Below are 22,361 nucleotides of genomic sequence, written 5' to 3'. Positions count from 1 at the left end.
TGCCCGCCCGCTCTGAGGGCCGGCGCTGCTGGGCTGGCGCCTGAGGCTGCAGGGCGGTGCTGGGCCTGGCGCTGCTCTCCGGGTCCCTGGCTGGAGCCGCCCAGCTCCCGCAGTGCAGGGCAGGAGGCGCACACGGCAGAGGCAGGTAAAGTGCTCTGGGGTCCTGGCTCTCCTTCTCTTCTCCCCCCTTCTCTCCCTTTCCAGCCCGGACCCATTGCGGGTTCCCTCACAGCGTGCGGTGCTTTTTCTCAGAGCCCGGGTGCAAGGGGGAAGGTGGGCACCGGCAGTGCCCAGGCTTATCAGCAAGGCTTGTGATTGTGAGGTCAGCTTTCTGGTTATCAAGCTTCAGATAAGAGAGTGACTGCACGGAGTGAGTGATAACATGTCTAGGATTTCTGTACATGTTAGAGTGGCTGTTTGGAGAGTGAAAGGAGAAGGCAATCTGGGAGCTCCTCGTAAGTGGGGAGTCCTGCGAGGGTGACTTGTCAGAGATGTGATCACAGCACATTCAAGGAATTATCTCTGGGAAAGTGCTGGATGGGATCTGCAAGAGATCCCCACAGTGTGATTTGGGACTGTCTGAAAGATGCTGTGAACTGCAAACAGACCTGTTTCACTGAAAAAAATGAACTGCTTCATCCCACAGATTGTCTTACCAAGCAGGGCTATTGCACAGCAGACTTTTTGTGCACCTGCTGATTGTCCGCTTGAGTTAGGGTGAAAAAGCACTTCCCTTAGCATTTAATCTCCTTATATATTAAGTTAGCATGCTTTAATTAAAATGCACTCCCTGATCAAAGTGAATGAATTGGAATAAACATCAGGACTGACACTGGAAGCATGATTTAACCTACGCAGAGTTATCAAAACTTACTGCAAAATTATTAGGGCACAGGCTGAAACAAACACAAGTAAGTTCATTGTCTGGGAAACCAGATACATCTGAATGAGAGACATTTACTGTGGTGCTCCCAAAAGAGTAGCTGAAAGGGGTTTCAGTCTGTGTAAGAACAGGATAGAGGTGATAGCTTCTTAAAGTCTAATGTTTAAATTTTTCATCATCTATCAGTTTGAGTCATTCCTGTTACAAGACTGGACTTAAGTATTTGCAGTAGACTGAAGTATTGCTGGAGGCTTGTTGGAAGATGTTTTCATAAAAGAGTACCTTGGTACATGGGATTAAACAGTCCAAAAAAGGTGTTGTATTTATCAAATTGTCAGATCTGTAACTCAAGCTATGGCAGAGAACTTCGGGGGGGAAAAAAAGAGACAGTGAGCACAGATCCAAATTCAGCAACAAAAAGAAATGCAGAAATTCAGTGTCTTGCAAATAAACCTTTGAAATGAGGGAAAGGGAGAGAAAACCTAACAAAGTCTCTCTGTGGTCGGAGCCAAGTTGGCCAATGGGACCCTCTACATCATTTGTTACATCAGGGACTAATCCCAGTGTAAGAAGCTGCAATCTGTGGATCAAGGCATCATCTAATAGGTCAGATTAATTGTTTTACCTATGGGGTGGTGACTCTCAGGCTGAGCAGAGGGTCAGGCTGAGGGTGCAGAGGCAGAAAATCTTCCCTGCAGTGTGGCTTGAAGCAGCTGATGGCCGTCAGAGCTGCGGAGGGGATGTGGCTGCAGAAACTCCTGTGTGAGTGAGAGCTGCCCAGTCTTTGCTTCCTTTCCATCCCATTGCATTGCTGCTATGTCTGTGAGCAGGACCAAAAGCAACACATTCATTTTGTTTTGGATGACTGTGAGACTGTCAATTTTTTTCTGATGGCAGTCAGTGACAACCCAGTGAAAGGCTCTGGGTATCCCATTACTGCCCTTCAGATAATTTATCTTTCAGTGGCCTTCATGCTGCATAGCACAGGGCAGCAGGGATAGCAAGAGCTACTAAAACATCTCTTTCTATACCAACTGTCTGAGATGGTGGTGGAACATTGATGGGACACTTCTTGCGAGCACAAAGACCACGGCTTTGATCCATCCAGGTGAAGTGACATGGTCTGTTTCCCAAATGTGTGACTTTCCCTCTGCTTCAGAAGAGCATAAGGAGATTTTCTCCCTTTTTGCCAAATGTGGCAGCAGGGAAGGGGAGCACCCCTTTCCCCTCCCTGCCTGGAGCACCCTACAGTGACACGGGACAAGGGCCAGGCTGTTCCACCCCTGCGTTCAGACATCTGCAAATGGAGGGTCCCAGACCAAGTTTGCAGTGATCCTGCAGGCAGCTTAACCAGCTAGGAAAAGCTTAGGGTTTGTTTGAAGCTTCTTTATAATTTCCTTTCTCCCTCTATTTATCTTCTTTTTTATCTGATTTTAAAAGGATTTGCTTGCCTGTTTTAAGAAAACTGCATTGAAGTCATATTTAGGTGCAGTGTAATTTAGTAAATAAATGGTGCTACAAGGAAGAAAATTAAATGAGCCACTTGCTAAAGGGAGATAATTCTAGCTGCTCACACACTTGTGGTGGACTTGTGTTTGCATAAAGTATATCTCTATCCTAGAAAAAGATCTAAATTAAAAACCTGGGAGCAAGCAGTTTTGGATTGTTCTGATCTCTATCTGTACTCCATAGCATAGGCTGTCTCTGATTTATAGCTATGAAAGTTTGAGGTGAATACTGCCTTTTGACTCTGTTGTATTTTCCTTTTCAATCCAAGTATCTTTTTATTCTAAAAAACACCAGAAAAAATGTCCAGACTTTTGAAGATGTGTTTCTTGTTGATATCAATGAATCATGCTGAGATGACTCACAGTCAGAACTCTGAAGGTAAGACCAGAACTCCTGTCTAAGGGGTGTATTTTGTGGGGTGGAAAAAGCTGTGTGTAATAAATTAGGTGCTGTTTAGTGGTCTCTGCTCTCTTGATTTCATGGGACTATGCCAGCAAGGAATTTCACCAAGACTGATTATTATTTAATAGCCTTTTTTCTCCCCACTGTTTTTCTGCAAATAAATGTAATCAAAACTGCATTAAATGTTTGCAAATAAATTATACATGTATTTATATTCACTACATACAATAAATGTATTTTTGTGTAATACAATTGAATGATAAAACATTAAATTAACGTCTAGTAATGGGATAATCTTTTACAGATTTGCCTCCATTGTTACTCAAAGCTGTGGTGAGTATTTTTATTTGATCTCTCTACTAACATTTTATATTATAATCTAAAAATAATAATTTATTACATATATTCATAATTTTTCCTTAGGAGGAAGTAATAGCTGGGAAATATCTGAATGGTAATGTACAGAGTTGTTCCCTCTTACGCTTCTAAAATGAATTAGAACTCAGTGTCTCACCGTAACTATTTATGTTCCATTTTTCATGTGCAGCTCTCCTAGATGTACTTAATTGTCAAAGGTAATGAATTACTCTCACTATCTTGATTTTTCGGTATTATCTTGCACTTCAGATATGATCTGTTTCATTTCCACAGAAACTGGAACTTTATGGATAGAATGAAATTGGCACGTACGTTTACCTGGATTTAGGTCTCCTGGGAGGATATTTCCTATTAACAGGGAAAAACCTGTTTGTCATGAAAAAGAAAAAAAAAAATAGAGTGAGGCTGAGAATATATACTACAGTTTTCAGAAGTTTTGATAAATAACTTTGCTCACATGTGTCCAAATGGCTTCTTAAGGAAATTAGGTGCAGTTCCAGCTTTCCGTCTACCTCCTTCTTTCAGTCCCGCTCCATCCCCCATCCTCCAGCTCCTGGTGGCCTTTGAACTATTTGCTAATTTTGTCTAAATTTGAAAGAGCAGTATAAGCCTCAAAGGCCATTCCACTCCTACATGTTTTGAGAAAATCAGTGGCTGTGTAAAGAAGACAGTGAAATTAATGGTTCTGCTGAGGGAAAGGCAGCAGTTACTCCCTGTACTTTCTGCAAGCAGATCAGAGCAGGCATAATGGGGTGCCCAGAAGCACATGCCTGGAGATGGTACTAATGGCAACACCTTGGAAAACTGAGATTACTGTGGGTGGTTGTGGAATCAGATGGAAAGAAACATAACTAATTAATTCCATTCCCCATTGAACCATGTGTTTCCGTTGCATTAAATAGATCAACTTTTACTCTGGTTAGGCAAAAACCAGAATACTTTAGTGAGTATGGTGTTAGCAGCACTGTGTGTTTCCCTTTTTCTTCTTTACTTTGGTAATCTGTTATTTAACTTGTTGTATTATTTTACTGTCATTTTTGGTCCTGTTTTCTGTTACAGCTCTGATGTCTGGACAGCAGATATGCTTACAAAAGTCATGGCATATTTTCATGCTCAGGAAGTTATGTTTACTCTTAGCAGCCTCCAGGTTTGTGACATTTAAGATGCATGAAAACTTCTGTTTGAAAATTAATTTTAAAAACCAGCCTACCTCTGTAGCCAAAGCTAGGTGGACAATGATAGAGGTAATTGACACATCTATAATATATCAACTAAACAGGAAATAGGCATAGGTTGTCTTTTCCCCCTAAGATTGCAGGAGAATGCAAGGCAGAAATAATAATAACGATCTTTTTTGTTTTTCCTCTGATGGGAAGCAGGAATTAGGAGTTTTCAGACTCATTATTTCTGAGTTGAGTGTGTATAAAGGCTGCTTCCCCAGAAAATGACAGGTTTTGACTGGTTGTAGTTCACACTGCTCCTTATGGAATGAGAGGCTCCAGAGCATCCTACAAAACGTCTCCATCTTTTAAAGCTCCTTTGAAAGCTGTTTTTGTAAATTATGGCTGTGGAAGTGATGCAGGAAGGAGTTGTTGTTCCTCCTGCTGCTGAGGATTAGTGATGAGCTGCTTTAAGTGGAGCTGTACCCAGCTCATCAAACCTGAGCCCCTCCCTCATCCCTGCACACTGAAACAGGGAAGTGTCAACTGTGCCATCCCTGAGCCTCAGGCATTCCCAGAAGCTCCACAGTGCTTGAACCCTGTCCCAAGCTCCATGTCGCTGTCACAGCTCATCCTCACCTATATTTTCCTGCCATTGCCCCTTCCCTTTGTCAGGTCTATTGGCAGCCTGAGGCTCTCAGCAGGCTGAACCCCCAGGGAAGGAGGAACTGTGTTAATATTTGGTGGTGGCAATGCAAAGGCAGTAAAGCAAAGGCAGTAAAGAGCAATTGCAACTCAAATTGCAAACCGATTCTGAAATAATTCTGTCAGGAATTAGAAGGGATTTTACTCCAGTCTGATGCTAATGAGCCTTACATTTATTTCTGTTCCAATGTTACCATTTCCCTTAAATTTTTCAAAACAGGCATGAGATTGTTAAGTGGTAGTGCAGCTTGATGAGAAAGAGAATATTTTTGGCTTATGACCTGGTACATACTTTTCCTCCCGTTTAATTGCACAATTCCTTCCCTTTTTAAAGTAATAATATGCACATGGTACCTGTTTGTTTTGTTTTTTTTTTTCGTTTTTTTGTAGCTCTTTAGAAGTTTCCTTTTCACAGCTCTGCTGTGTGAAGCAGAAAAGCTTTATTACTCTTGTTTTATGAAGTGAGAAACTGAGGCATCTTTGCTAAAAAGCTCCCTCGAGAGGACTTGTTCACGAAGCCAAGAATAGGATTTGAAAATTACTGTCTTTCAGAATGCATTTAGATTATTTTTGTTTTCAGTTTGTGTGGAGAATAGTTATTTTGATCATTGACAGCACAGACAGTACAGAGCTAAGCACTTAGTTCTCCTTGAGCAGAGATTTTCAGGGAGTAAAAGACGCCCCTAATACAATGGTATGAATTTTATGTATATTACACATATTTTTCTATACTTCAGATGTCCATAAAAAGTTACCTGAAGAACCTTTTATACCAGCCTAGGCAACTACTGTCTGAATTGCAACAGCTTGATCAGCAGCAGTTTCAAACTGCAATGAAGTACCTCTTCCACAGCAAAAAGGAGCATCTTGTAAGTGACTTTACACTTTGGAAAAGGAAAAGCTGCTGTCAGTGGATAAACTGTCCATTTAGATAAACAGAAAGGGACAGACTGGGGGGCTTGCAGTGCAGGCCCTGCAGTTATTTACCTGGCTTGGATTGCATTCCAAAACTCCCTCTCCTTTTAGGTTAGACTTAACTTCATTTAATTCTTATTGTCTAAAAGTTGCTGCAAGTCCAAGTCAGTCGTTTGGGTTTTCACTGTAATCAGTAGAGAGAAACTCATCTCCAGAGAAGAGTTCACCCTCCTACAGTAACATCTAAGGTAGGTAGGGCCAGTTATTCTCAGGGAGTGTCTTTTTTTCAGGGGCTGGAAAGAGAGCCAAGATGGCTAAAGAAGGTGAAATTAGTAATTTTGTTAATCAGCTGTTTGGATCCTTTTTTTGGGTTTCATTGTGGTTTTGTAAAAAAAGAAAGGAATGATCTGAAGTAATGCAAACAACCAGTAGTTTGCAGCTGTTTTTCATGAGAATAGCACCATGTTCTTTGTAGAGTGCTCTCTGTCAGGCCTCAAAATGAACAATATATTGAATTAATCAGAGATGTTACTTTAACACTTTGTTGCTTGCAGGAAATGGGAAATATTATTCTTGACTGGGACAAGACTAGAGAGAGAATTTTTCAAAGCCCAGGAGTAAACAGGACCTTGTTCCTTGTAACACTGGATAAATGCTTCCAAGCTCTGAGTGCTCTGGACTGTGTGGATATCCTGAGCCAGGTTCTTCGTATGTCAGCAGTGAACTATCTCCACCCTGATGTTATTGGAAGCCTCCCAAACCTTCTGCTGGAGGATGCTTTCAGAAACTTGTAAGCCATTTATTTTTCAGACACTGTGCTGGATTTGCTGGCTCTTTAAAAAGAGGTTGCTATGTGGTCTCAGTCTGTTTTCCAGACACAGCTTTCTGCTTATGTATCGCTGTTTCTAAAATCATTTGTCCATGTGAGTCATTAAAAAATGAATAGTTAACTCATTAGTGAACTAAAATGCCCTTGTATCACTTAGATCATCATTATTCAAGGACCTCTATGACAGAACCTCAGCAAGCACTCAGAGAGCTCTGTATGGCTGGATGAAGCAGATTCTACAGAAGTCTTACAACATGAGTGGTATGTTACAGTGTTTTTTTCTTGCTTATCATAAGAGAAAAGCACTCAGCAAGAGGCCTGTTCACTGTATTGAATTGTTTGCCCAGTTTAACACAGGTCTGTTTAAGAGTAGCTGTTTGGAATACCTTTTCTCCAGAAAGCAGTAAATGTAATGTGTTTGTTACTCATGACAAATAGCTCTCCAATGATGCTTGCACTTATAGGATAGAATCATGCTATTGTTAAGGCTGGAAAAGACCTCCAGGATCAAGTCCAACCAATGGACTCTTCCTCTGTTCTGCACAGAGCTATACACAAAGTCTTTTTCTCGTATGCCAGTCTTTTCTCTCTGTACTTTTTCTAAGTCTGAAATAGGATACAGTGGCCAGGTGCTCTGCCAAAGTGTGTTGTTCCCTTCTGAACTCCTATTCAGACAAGAAAAACAGCTCTGGCTTAGGATACATTATCCACTGCACTGTTTAAAAACACAAAAGAAATGCAGGATGTTGTAGAAGCACATGGCACTGACTCAATCAGCAAAGGGACAAGATAAAACTGAAGTTAATTAATCCTGATTGGATGCATTTTCCCACATCTGTTTGCCTGGTTAATGTGCCTTAAACAGCTGTTCCACATCTGGGACAGGCAGGATGGGCTCCACAAGGGGGCTGTGCAGGGCACTGAACCATCAGAGCCAGTGCCTGCGTTTCACTGAACATCCCAGCACAGCTGTCCTGGGAGCATTTTAGACTTTTATATGTGTGTGTTCTTCCTCTTTCCCTAAAAATTAAAGGCAAAATGCCCCCTTGCTTCAGTGGAGCTAAATTTGCCTTCTGTGTCTCCTGCCATTTCAAAATACCAGAGTAATGAGTTGTGAAGAGGAGGTTCATGCTGCTGCTGTGGGGTGATGTTAGTGCCAGTGCATTGCTGGGGAAGCGAAGATGCAGAACTTCCCTGGTGCTGCTCAGCAGTCCTGGGAGAATCCCTCAGCATCATCTTGGGTTGTGTCTGAAGCATTGGTGAACCCTTGATTTGTGGAAGATCACCCAGCTTGGGAGGGACTGGGAATTGCTGTGCCTCTTTTTCCTCCTGGCTGCTGCTTCCCATGCTGAAAGCAGCGTAGATGTGGTGACTCCACTCCCAGGGCATTGAGCAGGGGCTGATTCCCAGCTGGTTGTGGCAGTGTGAACCATCAGCCCTGGGCAGGCACACTCGGACTGGAAGTCTAAAGCTCCCTCATGTTCATCTGCAGTGCCCAGGCCACAGCAGAGTGCAGGAAGAGTCCTCCAGGAGGGTGATTTATTCACTTTATATGTGGGTAGCACTGGGACCACCGGGGATAGGGATCAGTTTTTGGGGATCACAGCTGCCATGGCTGGTAAGTGCAAGTCTGTTCTGGTAAAGGCCACAGTCAACATCCTTAAATTGTGCTGGTTTGTGTTTAGCTCTCTTGTCAGGTCTTTCAGCTCTCGTAATATTCTGGGTAATGGGAGGTAATATCACTTTAAAAAACACAGGCCTGATGAGTCTGCTGGGAGCATCATCTTGTCTCAGTTAAGGAGCTTAGATCTGTGTTTTCAAAAAAATCACTTAATGGAGTCCTTCAGCTTCTGATAGATACAGGCTGGTTTTTTTCCGACACTGGAAACTCTTCAAGTGCTCTGTTGATTTTATTTTAGCAGAGTTGTGTGAGTATCAGCCCTGCCAAGGAATGTGATCAGAGGTGTCACACACTGAGCCATCCAAATCACAATACTCTGGAGAAAATGGTCTTTGTGGCTCAGGGTACCCATGGAGTCCATAAATATGTTTTTTCTCAGGGATGTTTGGATCTTGATTTTATTTCAATCCTTGGGAGAATGTTACTAAATGAATGGCATTTTTTAACTGTTATGCAGTGTTTTGTATTTTTGTCAACATATTTCCATGTAGGTATTTGAACAGTTTTTCATTTTTTCCATTATTGCTATTGCATATTGCCAAAATAAGTGGCATCATCAATAATAATATATAAGATACATAAAGTGTCATGCCTTCCTGATGTTCTTAAATAATGCAATTGATTAGGAAAAGTGAATTTAAAAAATACTGCTCCATATTTAATACTTTTGGGTAAATTTTTCCTGTCCCACACTTTATCCATTCTTTATTTCAACAACATAAAACATTCATTGTTTTTATATGAGAAAATTTGAGACATTTGAAACACTATTTCATTTCATTAAAAAATTTATGGACTCATAAAAGTGTGGTGCTAAAATGTAGCAAATGGAGGGAACCTGACTCTCTCTACTAAGGATTTTTCTGATTTGCAGATTTTTTTATTATTTACCAGTAACAATATATTAGGTACAATGTATTTGAAAAGTAATTACTTTCTTAACATTGTAGTGAGTATTTATTTGTACAAAACAGAGTTCAATGAATCAACTTCTTGGGTCACTGCAGAAAGCTTATGGATTTTGGGAAGATACATGGTCCATCTCCCATTAGAAGAAATCCTGAAAATTAGTCTCAATGAAGTAAGTAACAAAGTGTAGTTGGATATGTCATTACCAAGTGATGTCAGCTACAAACAATATGAACACAAATGCAAATTTAAACATGAAAAATAACTTTATGTATTTTCATTAATTAAAGAGAAAATATAGAGGGAAAATATAAACGTATTCTTTACAAAATTCTTCTATATTTTTAATTTTAAATTGCCTGTCATTAATATGTAATTATTTATCTGTATCAGACTTCTGTGACTCCTACTGAAAGGGACCAATGGTAGAAGACCCTCAAATTATATGACATTTTGGCAGAGAATCACTCGAATCACTCACTCAGCTTTGCCTTCAGAAATACTGTTTTATCCAAATCTTCTTCCTTTCTCTATAACATGAATAGGGTCAAGTAATTTAGAGTGTCTCACACCCACTTTATAGGATGTCATTGTTTCACAGAGCTGATGATGGTTTTGTTTGTGCTGGTCAGATCAGACTGTTCATTAGCTACGACAACGCAACAAAGCAGTTGGACACGGTGTATGATATCACACCAGAGCTTGCACAGGCCCTCCTGAAAAGGATAAACTCGTCAGGATTTGATATGAGGAACATTTCAACTATCTACAGGCAAGGCTGCTTTGCTTTTTCTTTTATGGCTGTGTATGGATGGAATGAATAAGTAAGGAGAAAATGGAAATTGATAATGTGGCACAGCTTTTTCATTCCAGCAGAAAAATCTAGGCTGAAATCCAGCTCTGTTTAGCAACAGTGAAGAATTGCTACTTTATGAATTTTTGGAGATGTGCCTAATTAGCTAATGCTTTGTCTCCTGCTCCAGAGTGAAGAGATGCCTGTAGCATTTGTAGGAAGTCTGCAGCAGTATCTGGGGGACCCAGGCAGAGCTCCACCACATTGTAGAGCAATAAAATAAACTGGGACAGCAGAGCATGGGTTATCTTGGCTGCTTGAATCATAGAACATGGAGGTGTTTGGTGGAAATCATGTTACAGTTAGGACTGAAGGAGGAAATCTCAACACCTGCCAGCCAGGACTGCAAGTGGGTTTTGAGGACATGGGTGTCAACCAGAGAAGCCACATAGTGAAGTGGTGTAAAGCCTGCCCTGCTGTCTGTCCTCTTTGTCCTGCAGGGTAGGGATGAGCCATGCCTAAATATGCTTGAATGTTAGGTGTGTAAGCAGGAAACTGAATTTTCAGGGCTGTCAAATCTGCACTGAAGTAACTTTAACAATAATAAAAAACCAAAATAAACTGCTGTTACTCATAAATACACAGCGAGCGTGAGAAAGCTCTGCACTCCACATTTACATTTACACTGTCATATCAATGGATGTATTTAGTCCCAAGACAATGCTGTGTGAAATTATTTGTAGTCTCCTTGGGGGATACCTTGGAGCTTTAAACTAATGGAGAATATGCTTTATGGCTTCAGAGCTCCTGTCATTACTGCCGTGCAGCTCGCTGACTTCCATGAAGCATTGCTCATTGTCGGAGGAGTAAGCGAGAGAAGAGTTATGCCCACACTCTAAATTTCAATGTCAGAAATCTTAAAAATGATTTTGTCACTCACAAGAGCTGCCACATTCTCACAGATGAGAGAAATGTCATGCTCCATAATCTTTAATATATTCCATTTTTACAACACACTTAGTTTATGTTACTCATTTTAACCATACTGTTGATTTAAATGCACTTTTACTTTTAAGAAGTAGTGTTATTCATTTCTGCAAATCCCAAAGGAGATGAAGAACTCTTGGTGGGTATGTAATAATGCATCAGAATGTAATTATTTGTTATAAAAATGCTCTTAGAGATGTTTCTTTGATTTGTATGTTGGTTTGATGATGTCCCATGAATTCAGATGTGCTGCTGAAGGAATGTTTTGTTATATCGCTGGCAGGTTGTTGTTGAGGGACTAGAGGAACTAAAAGCCTTTCTGTGCTGTAGAATATGACTGAGTTTGTGGTAGTGCTGCAGCATTGTCCACTGTTGACTTGATTCACATCTGGAGATTATTGCCCAGACTCTGCCTGTGCCTGCCTTACTGAACTGCTAAAAACCAGGGACTGTAGCAGGGAAGCTTGATATATATTTTGCCATGTCTTTGAGGTTCTTGTTCTGTGTAAGTTATGAAAGCAAAGGCTGAGAGTTTGCAGGGACAGGGAATTGACTCTGGCTTCCTACAAACCAGTTCATCCCCATCACTATAAAGTTCAAAGGCCAGAGACAGTGTGCACAATTCAGAGCTCTTTCTTTGCAGGGCTGCAGGTAAAGGCAGTAAATGAGCACAAGGTCTAAGCCAGAAGGACACCTACAACAGGCATTTCCCCATGGTGGTGTGACTCCTTCTCTCCAGAAACTATGGCTGTGGTTGCACTTTACAGAGGTTAATGGAAATGTTGACTTAAATATTACAGCATGGGAATGGTGAAGGAAAATGAGCTCAGTTCAACCCTGCCTTGCAGACTGCTGTGCTGGCACAACTGGGCAGTGAGCCTCAGTGTGCTTTCTCCAAACCGGTGTTGAACTGGACAGGTCTCCATCCATTGGCCAGTCCTGTGTTTGATGTGAAATACAGCAGGCTTTGTTTAATGCTAAATTGATAAAGAGGCCATGTTGTGCTCTGGCTGCTGCTCTGAAACACAAATGGGTTGTGTTGCATGTGAAATCCAAGCAGGACTTAGACTTCAAAACATCCAATCAAACCAGATAAGAACTCAGCAAGCCACTTCTAGAGACTTAGTAATAGCCCTCCATCATTTTCAAGATTATCCTGTCAAGGGAAGTGGAGTCCTTAACTGGGACAAGCCAGCCATGGATGAATGGAACCGGGACAGGTGAATTTTCAAGCACAAGCAATCCAGGCAGAATTCAGCTGAATACAAAGGCCAGTGCATGTTCTCATACCCCAGTTACAGGCTAAGTTTTAAAAATTGCAGGTTGAGGCACTCGTGACAAACAGAAGTGGCTCAAGCTGTGATCACAAGGAGAAGGTACCAAGCTGTGTTTCCATTTCCCAACAGTGACACCTTTTATGTCAGAAGGGAGCTAATGTATTTCTGCTCTGTAGGCTGGGTTTATTGGTTTGCTTTTATGATGACCTGGAGCAGATGGAGGCAGCTGTGGCCCGGGCTCTACTTCATCAAATGATTAAATGCAATCAGCTGAGAGGTTTCCAGGCCGAGCTTCATGAGGTGGGTACAGCACTTGTTCTTCTTGCCTAACACAATCCTGTAAACAGAGGAGGAGGGATGTTCTTCTTAAATAAGGAAAGAAATGAGTGAAAAATTACTGGGACTTAAGAAATAAGGGAAAACAGTTCTTGAGCATGCAAAGAATAGAAACCCATTTTGAGTGCTCATTCTTTTCTCATTCTGTTTCATATTCCTGTTCCATATTCCTTTCACAACTGTGGTTCTATTTTTGAAATTTTATGAAGTGTGTGAATATTTGCCAATGCTTATTCCAGAGATTCCAGTTAATGTTTTGGGTGGTAATGGAAATTAGTTCTTGGCAGATTTTTCTTTCCCATCTGCTCTTTTTGTTTGATTTAGCTCAAATCTCAACTCCTGAACATTGCCATGCAAAACCAGACATTGAATGATACCCTTGGATCTCTGTCAGATGCTGTGGTTGGACTAACTTCAAGTCAGCTGGAATCTCTGTCACCTGAAGCAGTGCATAATGCTGTTGCAACATTAAACCAAGTCTCTGGGTGGGGAAAGAGCCAAGTTATGATTTTATCCAGTAAATATCTCTCTTATGAAAAGGTACCTCTGATAACAGCTTTCCTACCTTCTGTTTTTAAAGGTGAAATGGCTTTTTCTCAACAATAAGTGTAGATTTTGAAAAGTTTAGTACATGAATTCTATTTAGTTAGTGGTCTGAAATACGTGTTTACATCAAAAGCGTCCAAGATTGTACATCCCAAAGTAATTCTCTAGTAAAAGAGAGAATGAGTATTTGGATTTGGCAGCTGTATATATTATTTTGCCTGTGTCACTGCCCTAAGCAGAATTTGCATGGTCAGAGATCCCAGGCTGTATATTCAAATATATTTTAATGCAAGGAATCAGGTCCTGGCTGAAGTTTCAGAAAAAGGAACTTCTGAGAAACTGCCCGCATTTGTTCCATGGACCGACACAGAAAGGGTATTCCCAGGCAAGAAATGTATTAAGCATTTAACAAGAATAGTTTTGATTTATTTATTGACTTTTGCTTTTAAATATATCTGCTGTTCTCAAGCCAGAAAACTTCCTGTTTGCTTGTGCTGTTGTCCCTGCAGGTTTTATCATTTTATAACGTGAGCCAAATGGGCGCCTTGGTGACAGGAATTGGCACCTGGTCCCTCCACAGCATGAACCCCAGGGAGCTGTCTCAGATTATTCGAGGCACGATGTCCCAGTACTTGTCTGACTTATCTCCTGCACAGCAACAAGGCATCCTCAGGAAGGTGATTATAAACTCGAGTGTGTGGCAGATTCTCTCTGCACAGTAAGCAGAACTGTAGAGCATGAATTAAACCAAGATGTGTCCTTCAGCTCAAGGGTTAATGGTTCTACGGCTTTTGTTCTGAACACTGAGTGTATTTTGAAGGCTCCCTTGCTTATTTCTGTTTTGTTTTTAATACTGTCATGTTTTTCCTTTATCCTCTTAAGAGAAATATTACACAGAGTAGAAAGAAGGGTAAATCCTGTAAATCTAAGCATCAATTCTGAAATATTTCTGTGTTCCTCTTTTTAGATAGCTGCATCTGGAGATTTTTCTTCATCAGTCAAAGATATACAAGGAGCTTTCTTTAAAGAAGTGTCTCTTTCTGGTTTATGGAAGCAGACTGGATATAATTCCTCAATGCTGAAAGAAAAAGAGCTAAGAAGCAGCCAGGTAAAAATGATTATGCAGTTCCCATTCCACTGCAATTTAGTGTGAGGGAAGAATTAGAAAAGTGGTGTAATATATTTGTGTTCAAGGAACACAGGTAACAGGAAGGAACTGCCCCAATTACATCTCAACATAAACACCAAAGGGCATTTAGAGCCCAGGCAGCATTATGAGACAATGCTGTAAAAGGAGGCATTAATATGCTGAATTTAAGTTCCTAGGTTTCTGCCATGTAAATTTTCTCTTTCCAGTGCTGCATATTAGACATTTCCATGTAAAAATCTTTGTCCAGAGAGATGAAAGGTTGGATCAGATGATCTCTAGACATCCCTTCAGCCCAAAGTTTTTCAGTGGCTGTGGGCCATGTACAGGTTTAACGACATCCCATAATGTGACGTCTTGTCTTGTGAAAAAATTCAGCACTGGATGCCAAACCTTTTGGTTACTCAAACTGGACCATAGAAGTACCTTTAGAGTAAACAAGAGAGCTGAGAGTACAAAAACCTTGCAGTAGTCACTGTGTCTTACAAGTGGATTAACGGAAGTTAACTTTAATTATGGTGGTTTAATTTCAGGCTTTGTATCTGTATGAATTACTGTCTAAGGAAAACTATCCTGTTGACCTTCTAAGGTATGGATTATATCTCTTTTGAAATGGGGTTTAGAGACTAGTTTTATGATGAGAGCAACTTCGAGGTAAACAATATGTAGCTGTTTTGTATTATTTTATGTTTGTTCATTCCTGGATACCACAGGATAATTCACCCCCTCACTAAAAAGGGTCTTCAAAATCAGGATCAAAGCATTGCAGAGGTTTGGGTGTTTTAAGGCTTAGTTGATATTTTTCAATTTCTTTGCATTTTTACTTTCAAGAGCCTTTTAATTACAAGAAATGAGAAAGAGAGGTGAAGAAACTATGTTTTAGGATGGGGCCGTGGGAAGTAAGGACTAGATCCTGCTTAAATATTCAAAAGATTGAAATTTTCTTTTCCTATCAGTACAGGACAGCTTGTGAAAGGAGTAACTTGTCAACTCATTGAAAGTATGGACACAGACACGTTTTTAAACAATTTTAAATTCTTTGAAATTAATCTTCATCTGCTTTCTCCATATCAGGTAAAACCAAACAAAAAGACTTTATGTACAAAAACATCCTACCCAATATCCAAATTAGGTAAATCAGAATTTGGTTCATTCTATTTTGTCTTTGGTTTTTTGTTTGTTTTTTTTTTCAGAATCCTGTATGTCTCAACTTGTCTGTTAGCATATTTTATTTAAATCTTTTACGTGTGAATTTGTCTGTTATCATACTTCAGTTTGAAAATTTCATTTGTCACTTACAAATTGCAAGAAATTCCTACAGCCCTTCTGACTTGTTAATTAATGAGTAATCTGTTTGGAAATACACAGAAGTTTTGAAAACATACAAACAGTCTCATGTTCCCAAATAGAGGATGTTTCATCTCTGATGTCTACAAAAAGAAAACTAAAAAAAGCCAGATAAAAATGTTCTCTGAAGATATTATGCACAGTCTTATATATGCTAATTTATATGCTGCAATAACAAGCCATATTTTTTTTTCTTTAAAATTGACAGAGGTTTAAGATCCTAAATTTTTGTTGCTTTTAGGTTAATTGTTTAGCTTGGAAGTTTTGGAAAGTCTCCAATGCATCTATTCCTCCCTTCCTCTTACTGGCACTTCCGTGAGTTATATCTTAGTCCATCTTAACTTCTGAGCACTTTTTAAATAATCTCTTCAGTCCTAAGACTGAATCAAACAAATTGTAATTTATCAAAAGTGGTCACTGTGTGTAGGCAAAGTCTGTCTCAAGTGAAAGTTGGTCATACTTTGTGTCTAGTACAGCACATTTTTGTCACAATTGAGGGGTTTTTTCCCCTTCAGGTGGGCTTATTTGGTTTAGGTTTGCTTATTTGTTTAGGGGTTTTTTGGAGAGTGGATATATAAGACAAAACTACTGGGTGCTGCTGAAGCATATTGCTCTGTATGATTTAAAACATTTCAGTGTGTTTTAAGACATTTGTGTAAGTTAGCAAAACTTTTCAGTGACCGCTTTCTTTCTTAGAAGAAAACCTTGCATATTGATAAGAACTGAATTGTAGAACTTGTTAATTCCTTCCTTTCTTTCTCTGTCTCTTTCTATGTGTCTAAGGGGATAAAAGGGACTGAGAACCATTCTTTTTGTGAAATAATTTTTAATTGAAAAAGTAAGAAAAGTATTCCATTTGAAAAGGCTCTATTCTATTTAACAACTGTGAAATAGTAATAGAAAGACTTTAATGCAAAGCTTCCTACAAACTGCAGCACCCACTTACTTGGCAACAATTGCATGTTCAGGGCCATCAGAAGTCACTGGTGCTGTTGTCTACAGACCCTGGCAAGGCAAGTGCAGATGTGGGCTGTGGCTTTATTTGCAAAGGTTGTCTGCCACTCTGTGTGGAGAAGAGCATCATTTTGTTTACTTTGGCAGGATTTTTGGACTTTGATAAAAAGGAAACCTACTCTAAAAGTGCTTGTAGTCCTTAGGCCACCCACCACATCTTCATCAGAGAATTATTCCTAATGAAACAGAGAAAGGGGGAAGTTTCTGAACTGTAGACAGTCTTGTTTTATATGGTGTTAAAGCATCTCAGAGCTCTTTCATCCACTTGCAGCTATTTATAATTCTTAGCCATTCTTTGGAGTTCAGTTCATGTCCTGATGAACTGGGAGAAGATGGATGTTGAAGTAAGGTGAGGAATAATTACAATTTTTCTGGACTGTCTGGTTTATGATTTTTCAACTCCAGCCTTGTCTCTAAATGTTTCTGTCATCACAGATGTTTATGGGTATGGCTGTGGGTGTATGAAGGTCAGGTTTGCATTCTGAGACTGTTTGAATTCTTTCTGCAGTTCTGAGTACCTGGAGTACGTTACGGGCCCTTTGTGCGTCCCTTTCCTTGAGCGTCTGGGGAAGGCAGGAATGGACCTTCTGAATCCAAGCCATCACAAAAGGGATGCTGTCCTGCAAAAAGTACAGGAGTGCTTGGTGGGTATGGCTGGGAGGAGTCAGCAGAGGAGGAGACACCGTGGAGGTGGAGAGAGTCACCACCTACACGAGTTCTTCACCTGTCCATCTGTATTCTTTGGGGGGTTTATGTACTGTTTCAACTCTATTGTTTGCTGCTTGAGGAAACTTTCCTTAATAATTTTCCTTGATTCCATGCATGTTACAAAGTGTTCTCATGAATTGTCGTTGCTGGCCAGGAAAGCCTGGAGCTGACCAGTCTGCACCTTGAGCTGCTCCCCTGGCTCCAAGCAGTGCCAGTCCAAGCAGAGCTGTTGTGGCACAGGGAGCTCCATGAGAGAGGTGGTGGTACCAGGAGGATTTAGTGACTTCTGCTGTCTGGGAGCTGTAGCACTCACCAGTTTTTAGGGGAAACTAGTTCTTTGATGTAGCTGTGGCTATTCCTGTCCTTACACACTACCAGCTGTATAATCCCCAGTGTTTTGGCAGCTGCTTGAGAAACCCCTCAGAGCTCAGCCTTCTAACAACAAGAGCTTGGGGCCCCTCTGCTGCAAGGGGCCGGGTGAGGGCTGTGCTGCCAGACAGAACTGCACCACCTCTGCAGGTGCTGGGTGGTCACATTCTTTCTGTGTGATTCAGTATGGAATAAAGAATACTGAAAGCTCCGAGAAGTGCTTATGAAATATCACCAGCTGGATTGGTAAAACAAAAAATATAAGGCAGTCTCAGCAGAAATTGCAGATTAAGTTGCCAGTGCAAACTGTTGTGTCTTTATTCCTTAGAGCTTAAATGAGTTGTGATGCAGCTGAGTGATACAGGGCAAGAGCCAAGGTTAGCTCTGCCAACAGGGCAAATGCTTCTTGTTTCAGAACAGCTCCATTGCTGATGAATATGATGTTGACCTCCTTGGAAATCTAATCTGCTACTTACCTGCAGCCTTTCTACATGGTAGAATGTCCCTGAAGGCAATGGCAGCAGCCCTACATCAATTCAAACTTTGCCAAGAGCTCAGCCATGAGCAGAAGACTGAAATTAAATACAAACTCCTTCAGTTATATGGGTAAGGTATTGGATACACCACCTGGGTCATGCTGGTGGTTACACCATGCAAGTACCAAGCATTTGCTTTGCCCAGATGAGCTGCAGTGAAAACAGCACAAAGCAGCTTCTGTCACTGGCCAGGCTCGAGGTCTTGCCCACTAGAATGACATTTCTGTTCTTGTGTGTAATGTGATAACTGTGAACAAAATACAACCCCAGGGACACCCTGCATGACTTAAGTCCCAGAGGAAAAGGAGAGAAAGTGTAATGTTTGTGGGGGGCAGGCAAATAGACTTGCTGGCCTGGCAAGAGAAAGGGGTTGCAGGCAGAGAATGGCACAGGAATGCAAAGAATGGGAAAATGGAAGTGGGATACTCAGTGTGCTGGTGTGAGAAGACAAATAAAGAAGACTGCAAGCACCTGTGGCAATAGGAGAGAGTAGAGAAGAAGCAGAGGGGTATAAAGCTCAAGCAGCTGAAGCAGCAGAGTTGGCAGCCTGTTGGGTGCCACTAAGGCCTCAGATTAGGCGAGCGACTGGAACCTCACCAGTATCAGCCAGGCAAAGAACAAAGCCGTTCTCTATCTGACAAGAATAGACTGTTTCTCTCTTGCATTGTCCCTCAGAACTATCTGCATTTGAAAAGGGAGACTGGATGCACAGTTTCCAACCACCCCTTCACCCCAAAGTCAGCCACTTGATCCACCTAATCACATTAGCTGCTGTTCAGCCTCCTGCTAGTCAGCATTTGTCTGTGATAGGATAACTGTATTTTCCACTAGATCCCAGCCCTGCATTGATCTTGATACAGATCAGTTTTATTGAATTGTGGCACATGGTGCTAAATAAGATTTTACTTTATTTTATATTATTTAATTTTGAAAATATTTAAACGTCCTCATAGTGGAGCAACAAAGCAAATAAAGTTGTTTGTGGGAACGAGAACTAGTAACATATTAGTTGCTACCCTCTTCTGTAGGCTCTGTCAGGCTTAAAGTTACTTATCCAAGTGTTGTATTAAGTCACCCACCAAATGGGCTGACTAACATTTGTCAGATTTGGATGATGTTTCTACTTCTCTTTTGATAGCCATTTTGCAGACTACTATTGCAATATGAACTGATAGAAAATAGTAAATCTTCTTTCAGAGAAAGAATGATTTCTCTTTGTTCAAACACTGTAATGCTAAGAACACTTGACTATTGAGGGAGAGCTCCATCACCACCATATTTGAAGGGTTTTTCTGATTAGATTGCAAGTTCCACTGATGCCCTATGCCGAGAGAGATGAGAAAATACAATCTGATGCTAATAACAATCAATCATCACATTGGCATAGAACTGTCTGTGTTTCCTGTATGATAAAGCATCATAAAAACACTGACGTTTTAGTATTACTTTTATTGTAACATTCTTTATTAATATAATTTTTCAAAATATTTTTTCAGCTCCTCAAGCAACTGGACAGCAGAAACAACATTAGATGTTGGACCATTCATAGCTCTGCTGTCAAAAGAGGAATTAAATGTCCTTGCTGAAAAGGTATGCTTTTATTAAAAATGTAAAATTTGTAACAGGTATTTTAGAACTTGGATTTGTGAATATTATAATGCAGTCTAAATTATGTAACCTGAATGCTAAACTAGGTAAATAATTCTTTTGTCAAGGAACCTTGTGTTAATGTTTCACATATGTTTGATTCCATCAAATGAGATTTCCTCTTGAGAGTAATGTTACTATAAGCAATTATTTGCATGTGTACAATGACAATTATACATTGTCACATAGGAAAAAAAAGGGACATTTATAGTGACACAGACTTATTTTTAGTACTTTACACCTTGCAGTGCTCTTTATTCCATCCCCCTGCCTTCCAATCATAAAAGTTGTGTTTCTTATCCTGTTATTAATGGGATCATACTGATCAAATTAACATTTACTCATGTGGCCCTTTGCCCTGGGGCCAGCGTAGCACAAGTAACGATATCTGATGGCCTCAGCATTGCACTTTGTAGTTTCCTTGCCCTCTTTAGTTCACATAGTCTTAATTTTTTAATGCATAGGAGTAAACTATACTGGATGAGAGATTCATTCTTCAGCAGAAATATGTGAACACAGTCAGCAGCTTTTCCAGTGGAGATAATGCTTATAATTGACCAGATAGAATAGGACTCTTCAAAGGAAAGTAAGGTGTCTGGCAGGGTGGAGGAGAGAGGTCAAAAAAGCTTTAAGAAGGCAAACACGTCAAAGTTATTTCTCATAATTTAATTGGGTCCCTATCCTCATTTCTTATACTTACCTGGCAAATTTAAAACAAGCGAGATAAAGCCCATATTAAAATGGTGGAACTCATTGCTCCTCCATTGGGAGTGTCTGGACACAGATGCCAATCAGGCAGTGCTCAGGTGTTGCCAGAAGCTGAGAGGGCATACAGAAGGGAGAATCACTCAGAATTTGCTTTGTTCCTAATATTTTCCCCCTCAAATGTGTGCTGATGACCTTTCAGTAGCAGCCAATTACTCTTTTCTGAAACGTCTGCACAATGGGACGAGGCTGAGCTGTTACTAACCCCTGCTTTGCTAAGGGCTGCACAAGTCTTTCTCCACAAATTGGTTTGTTTTGAAAGGGAGAGAGAAGTCTTACTTATTCTTTCCTTTTGAAGTTCCCAGATATCATCTTACAAATAGCAAAGACAATTGGACCGATTTCTTCAGCTGAAGAGCTTCTTCTATCAGTTGTGTTCAAGTCAGTCTCCAACAGCACTGGCAGCACCCGCCTGTCTCTCAGCAGAGCTGGTCAGTATTGCACCTGGGGCCTCTTCAAAGTGCTGCCATTTGGGGCTGTGATAGTGCAATTCAAACAGACTTTGTCTCACTTTGTCATCGAATGCATTCTGAGATGCCGAACAATAAAAGTGAAGTATTGAGCAACTTAAAGACTTCTGGCAAAAACCGGTTGGGAGTCTTCATTCTGCTGCTCATCAGAGTTGTATGATACAGTGACTAATTACTGAAACGCTTTTATTACAGGATTGCATGATTAAGCATTTCCTGAAATGTTTGAGTGCACAAAGGAAAACGATGAATGGTGGGAATTAGAGGGGTTTGTTTATTTTTAATGTTTTGTTTATTTTTACTTTGTAATCTAATTGAAACCCCTTGAACTAAAAACCTGTGAAGGTGACAAGTTACCCTTGTGCCAAAAGATTGCACATAGTTAATCCTTTGCCAGACATGAGCATATGGTGACTGATCTGTTCTTAAATCTGACAGTGGTGGCACTGTGTTTTTTCTGTCCAAATGGACAAAGTTTGTAATCGTCTAAAAGGTATTTTAATTAGCAACCAAATGAATCTATTAGAATCTCTGGTGAGGAATGGATCATTTTCTTTCTATGAGGTACATACTTTGACTATGTTTGATTATTATAATAACTATTCTTTCTCATATCTGAAATTCACCCAGGTAGAATTTGTAAGCTGTACCAACCTGTGCCATGGAAAACAATCCTGCTGTGGGGAAAGCTTTTGAAAGCACCAATGGGAATTTAGACCCAAACAAATTCAAGGACTTTGATATTGTCTGCCTTTATCTTTGAAAATCCCCCCACTGGTTCTCTGCCTAGCAGAATAGAGATTCAAGCTCTCAGCAAGCCCTGGGCCATGATGGAAATCCAAGTGCTTGTATAGCAGGAACGCTGAATGATGACTACGTGTCTCTGGGAATGAATTTGCCTCTTACAATGCTGCATTCATAGACAGAGAGAGGTGGAGGGAGTTCTAAGACTTGTGTTTTTTCATAGCCTGAAACAAAACATGACCTAATTTGATCAGAGGAGTCATTACACAATCGTCAGGCTCTAAAAAAAGCAGGATCAAGCTGG

At 40.5% G+C, this 22,361-nt stretch overlaps 1 protein-coding gene across 4 annotated transcripts in view; it reads left to right on the top strand.

Moving 5' to 3' along the window:
* Window positions 1–22,361, top strand: part of OTOA (otoancorin) — a 39,147-nt gene that overhangs the window by 1,696 nt on the left and 15,090 nt on the right. Inside the window, exons 2-22 of one of the 4 annotated variants that reach the window (XM_069030018.1) lie at window positions 2,687–2,770; window positions 3,099–3,127; window positions 3,218–3,248; window positions 3,342–3,369; window positions 4,232–4,319; window positions 5,775–5,906; window positions 6,507–6,742; window positions 6,939–7,042; window positions 9,437–9,543; window positions 10,004–10,143; window positions 12,605–12,728; window positions 13,089–13,304; window positions 13,820–13,987; window positions 14,278–14,418; window positions 14,991–15,046; window positions 15,414–15,531; window positions 16,046–16,119; window positions 17,327–17,462; window positions 18,311–18,501; window positions 19,928–20,021; window positions 21,142–21,274. In XM_069030018.1, coding sequence (XP_068886119.1) covers window positions 2,692–2,770; window positions 3,099–3,127; window positions 3,218–3,248; window positions 3,342–3,369; window positions 4,232–4,319; window positions 5,775–5,906; window positions 6,507–6,742; window positions 6,939–7,042; window positions 9,437–9,543; window positions 10,004–10,143; window positions 12,605–12,728; window positions 13,089–13,304; window positions 13,820–13,987; window positions 14,278–14,418; window positions 14,991–15,046; window positions 15,414–15,531; window positions 16,046–16,119; window positions 17,327–17,462; window positions 18,311–18,501; window positions 19,928–20,021; window positions 21,142–21,274 — 2,425 coding nt within the window. In that variant the 5' untranslated portion in view covers window positions 2,687–2,691. Of the gene's footprint in view, window positions 1–2,660; window positions 2,771–3,098; window positions 3,128–3,217; window positions 3,249–3,341; window positions 3,370–4,231; window positions 4,320–5,774; window positions 5,907–6,069; window positions 6,201–6,506; window positions 6,743–6,938; window positions 7,043–9,436; window positions 9,544–10,003; window positions 10,144–12,604; window positions 12,729–13,088; window positions 13,305–13,819; window positions 13,988–14,277; window positions 14,419–14,990; window positions 15,047–15,413; window positions 15,532–16,045; window positions 16,120–17,326; window positions 17,463–18,310; window positions 18,502–19,927; window positions 20,022–21,141; window positions 21,275–22,361 lie in introns of those variants that run through there. The other 3 variants (XM_069030019.1, XM_069030017.1, XM_069030020.1) reach the window with 3 other exon arrangements.

The sequence above is a fragment of the Aphelocoma coerulescens genome, chromosome 14 (genome assembly GCF_041296385.1).
Source record: "Aphelocoma coerulescens isolate FSJ_1873_10779 chromosome 14, UR_Acoe_1.0, whole genome shotgun sequence".
NCBI classification, from domain to species: Eukaryota; Metazoa; Chordata; class Aves; order Passeriformes; family Corvidae; genus Aphelocoma; species Aphelocoma coerulescens.
The sequence above is the reverse complement of the archived record's forward strand: the minus strand, read 5'-3'. Positions and strand labels throughout refer to the sequence as shown.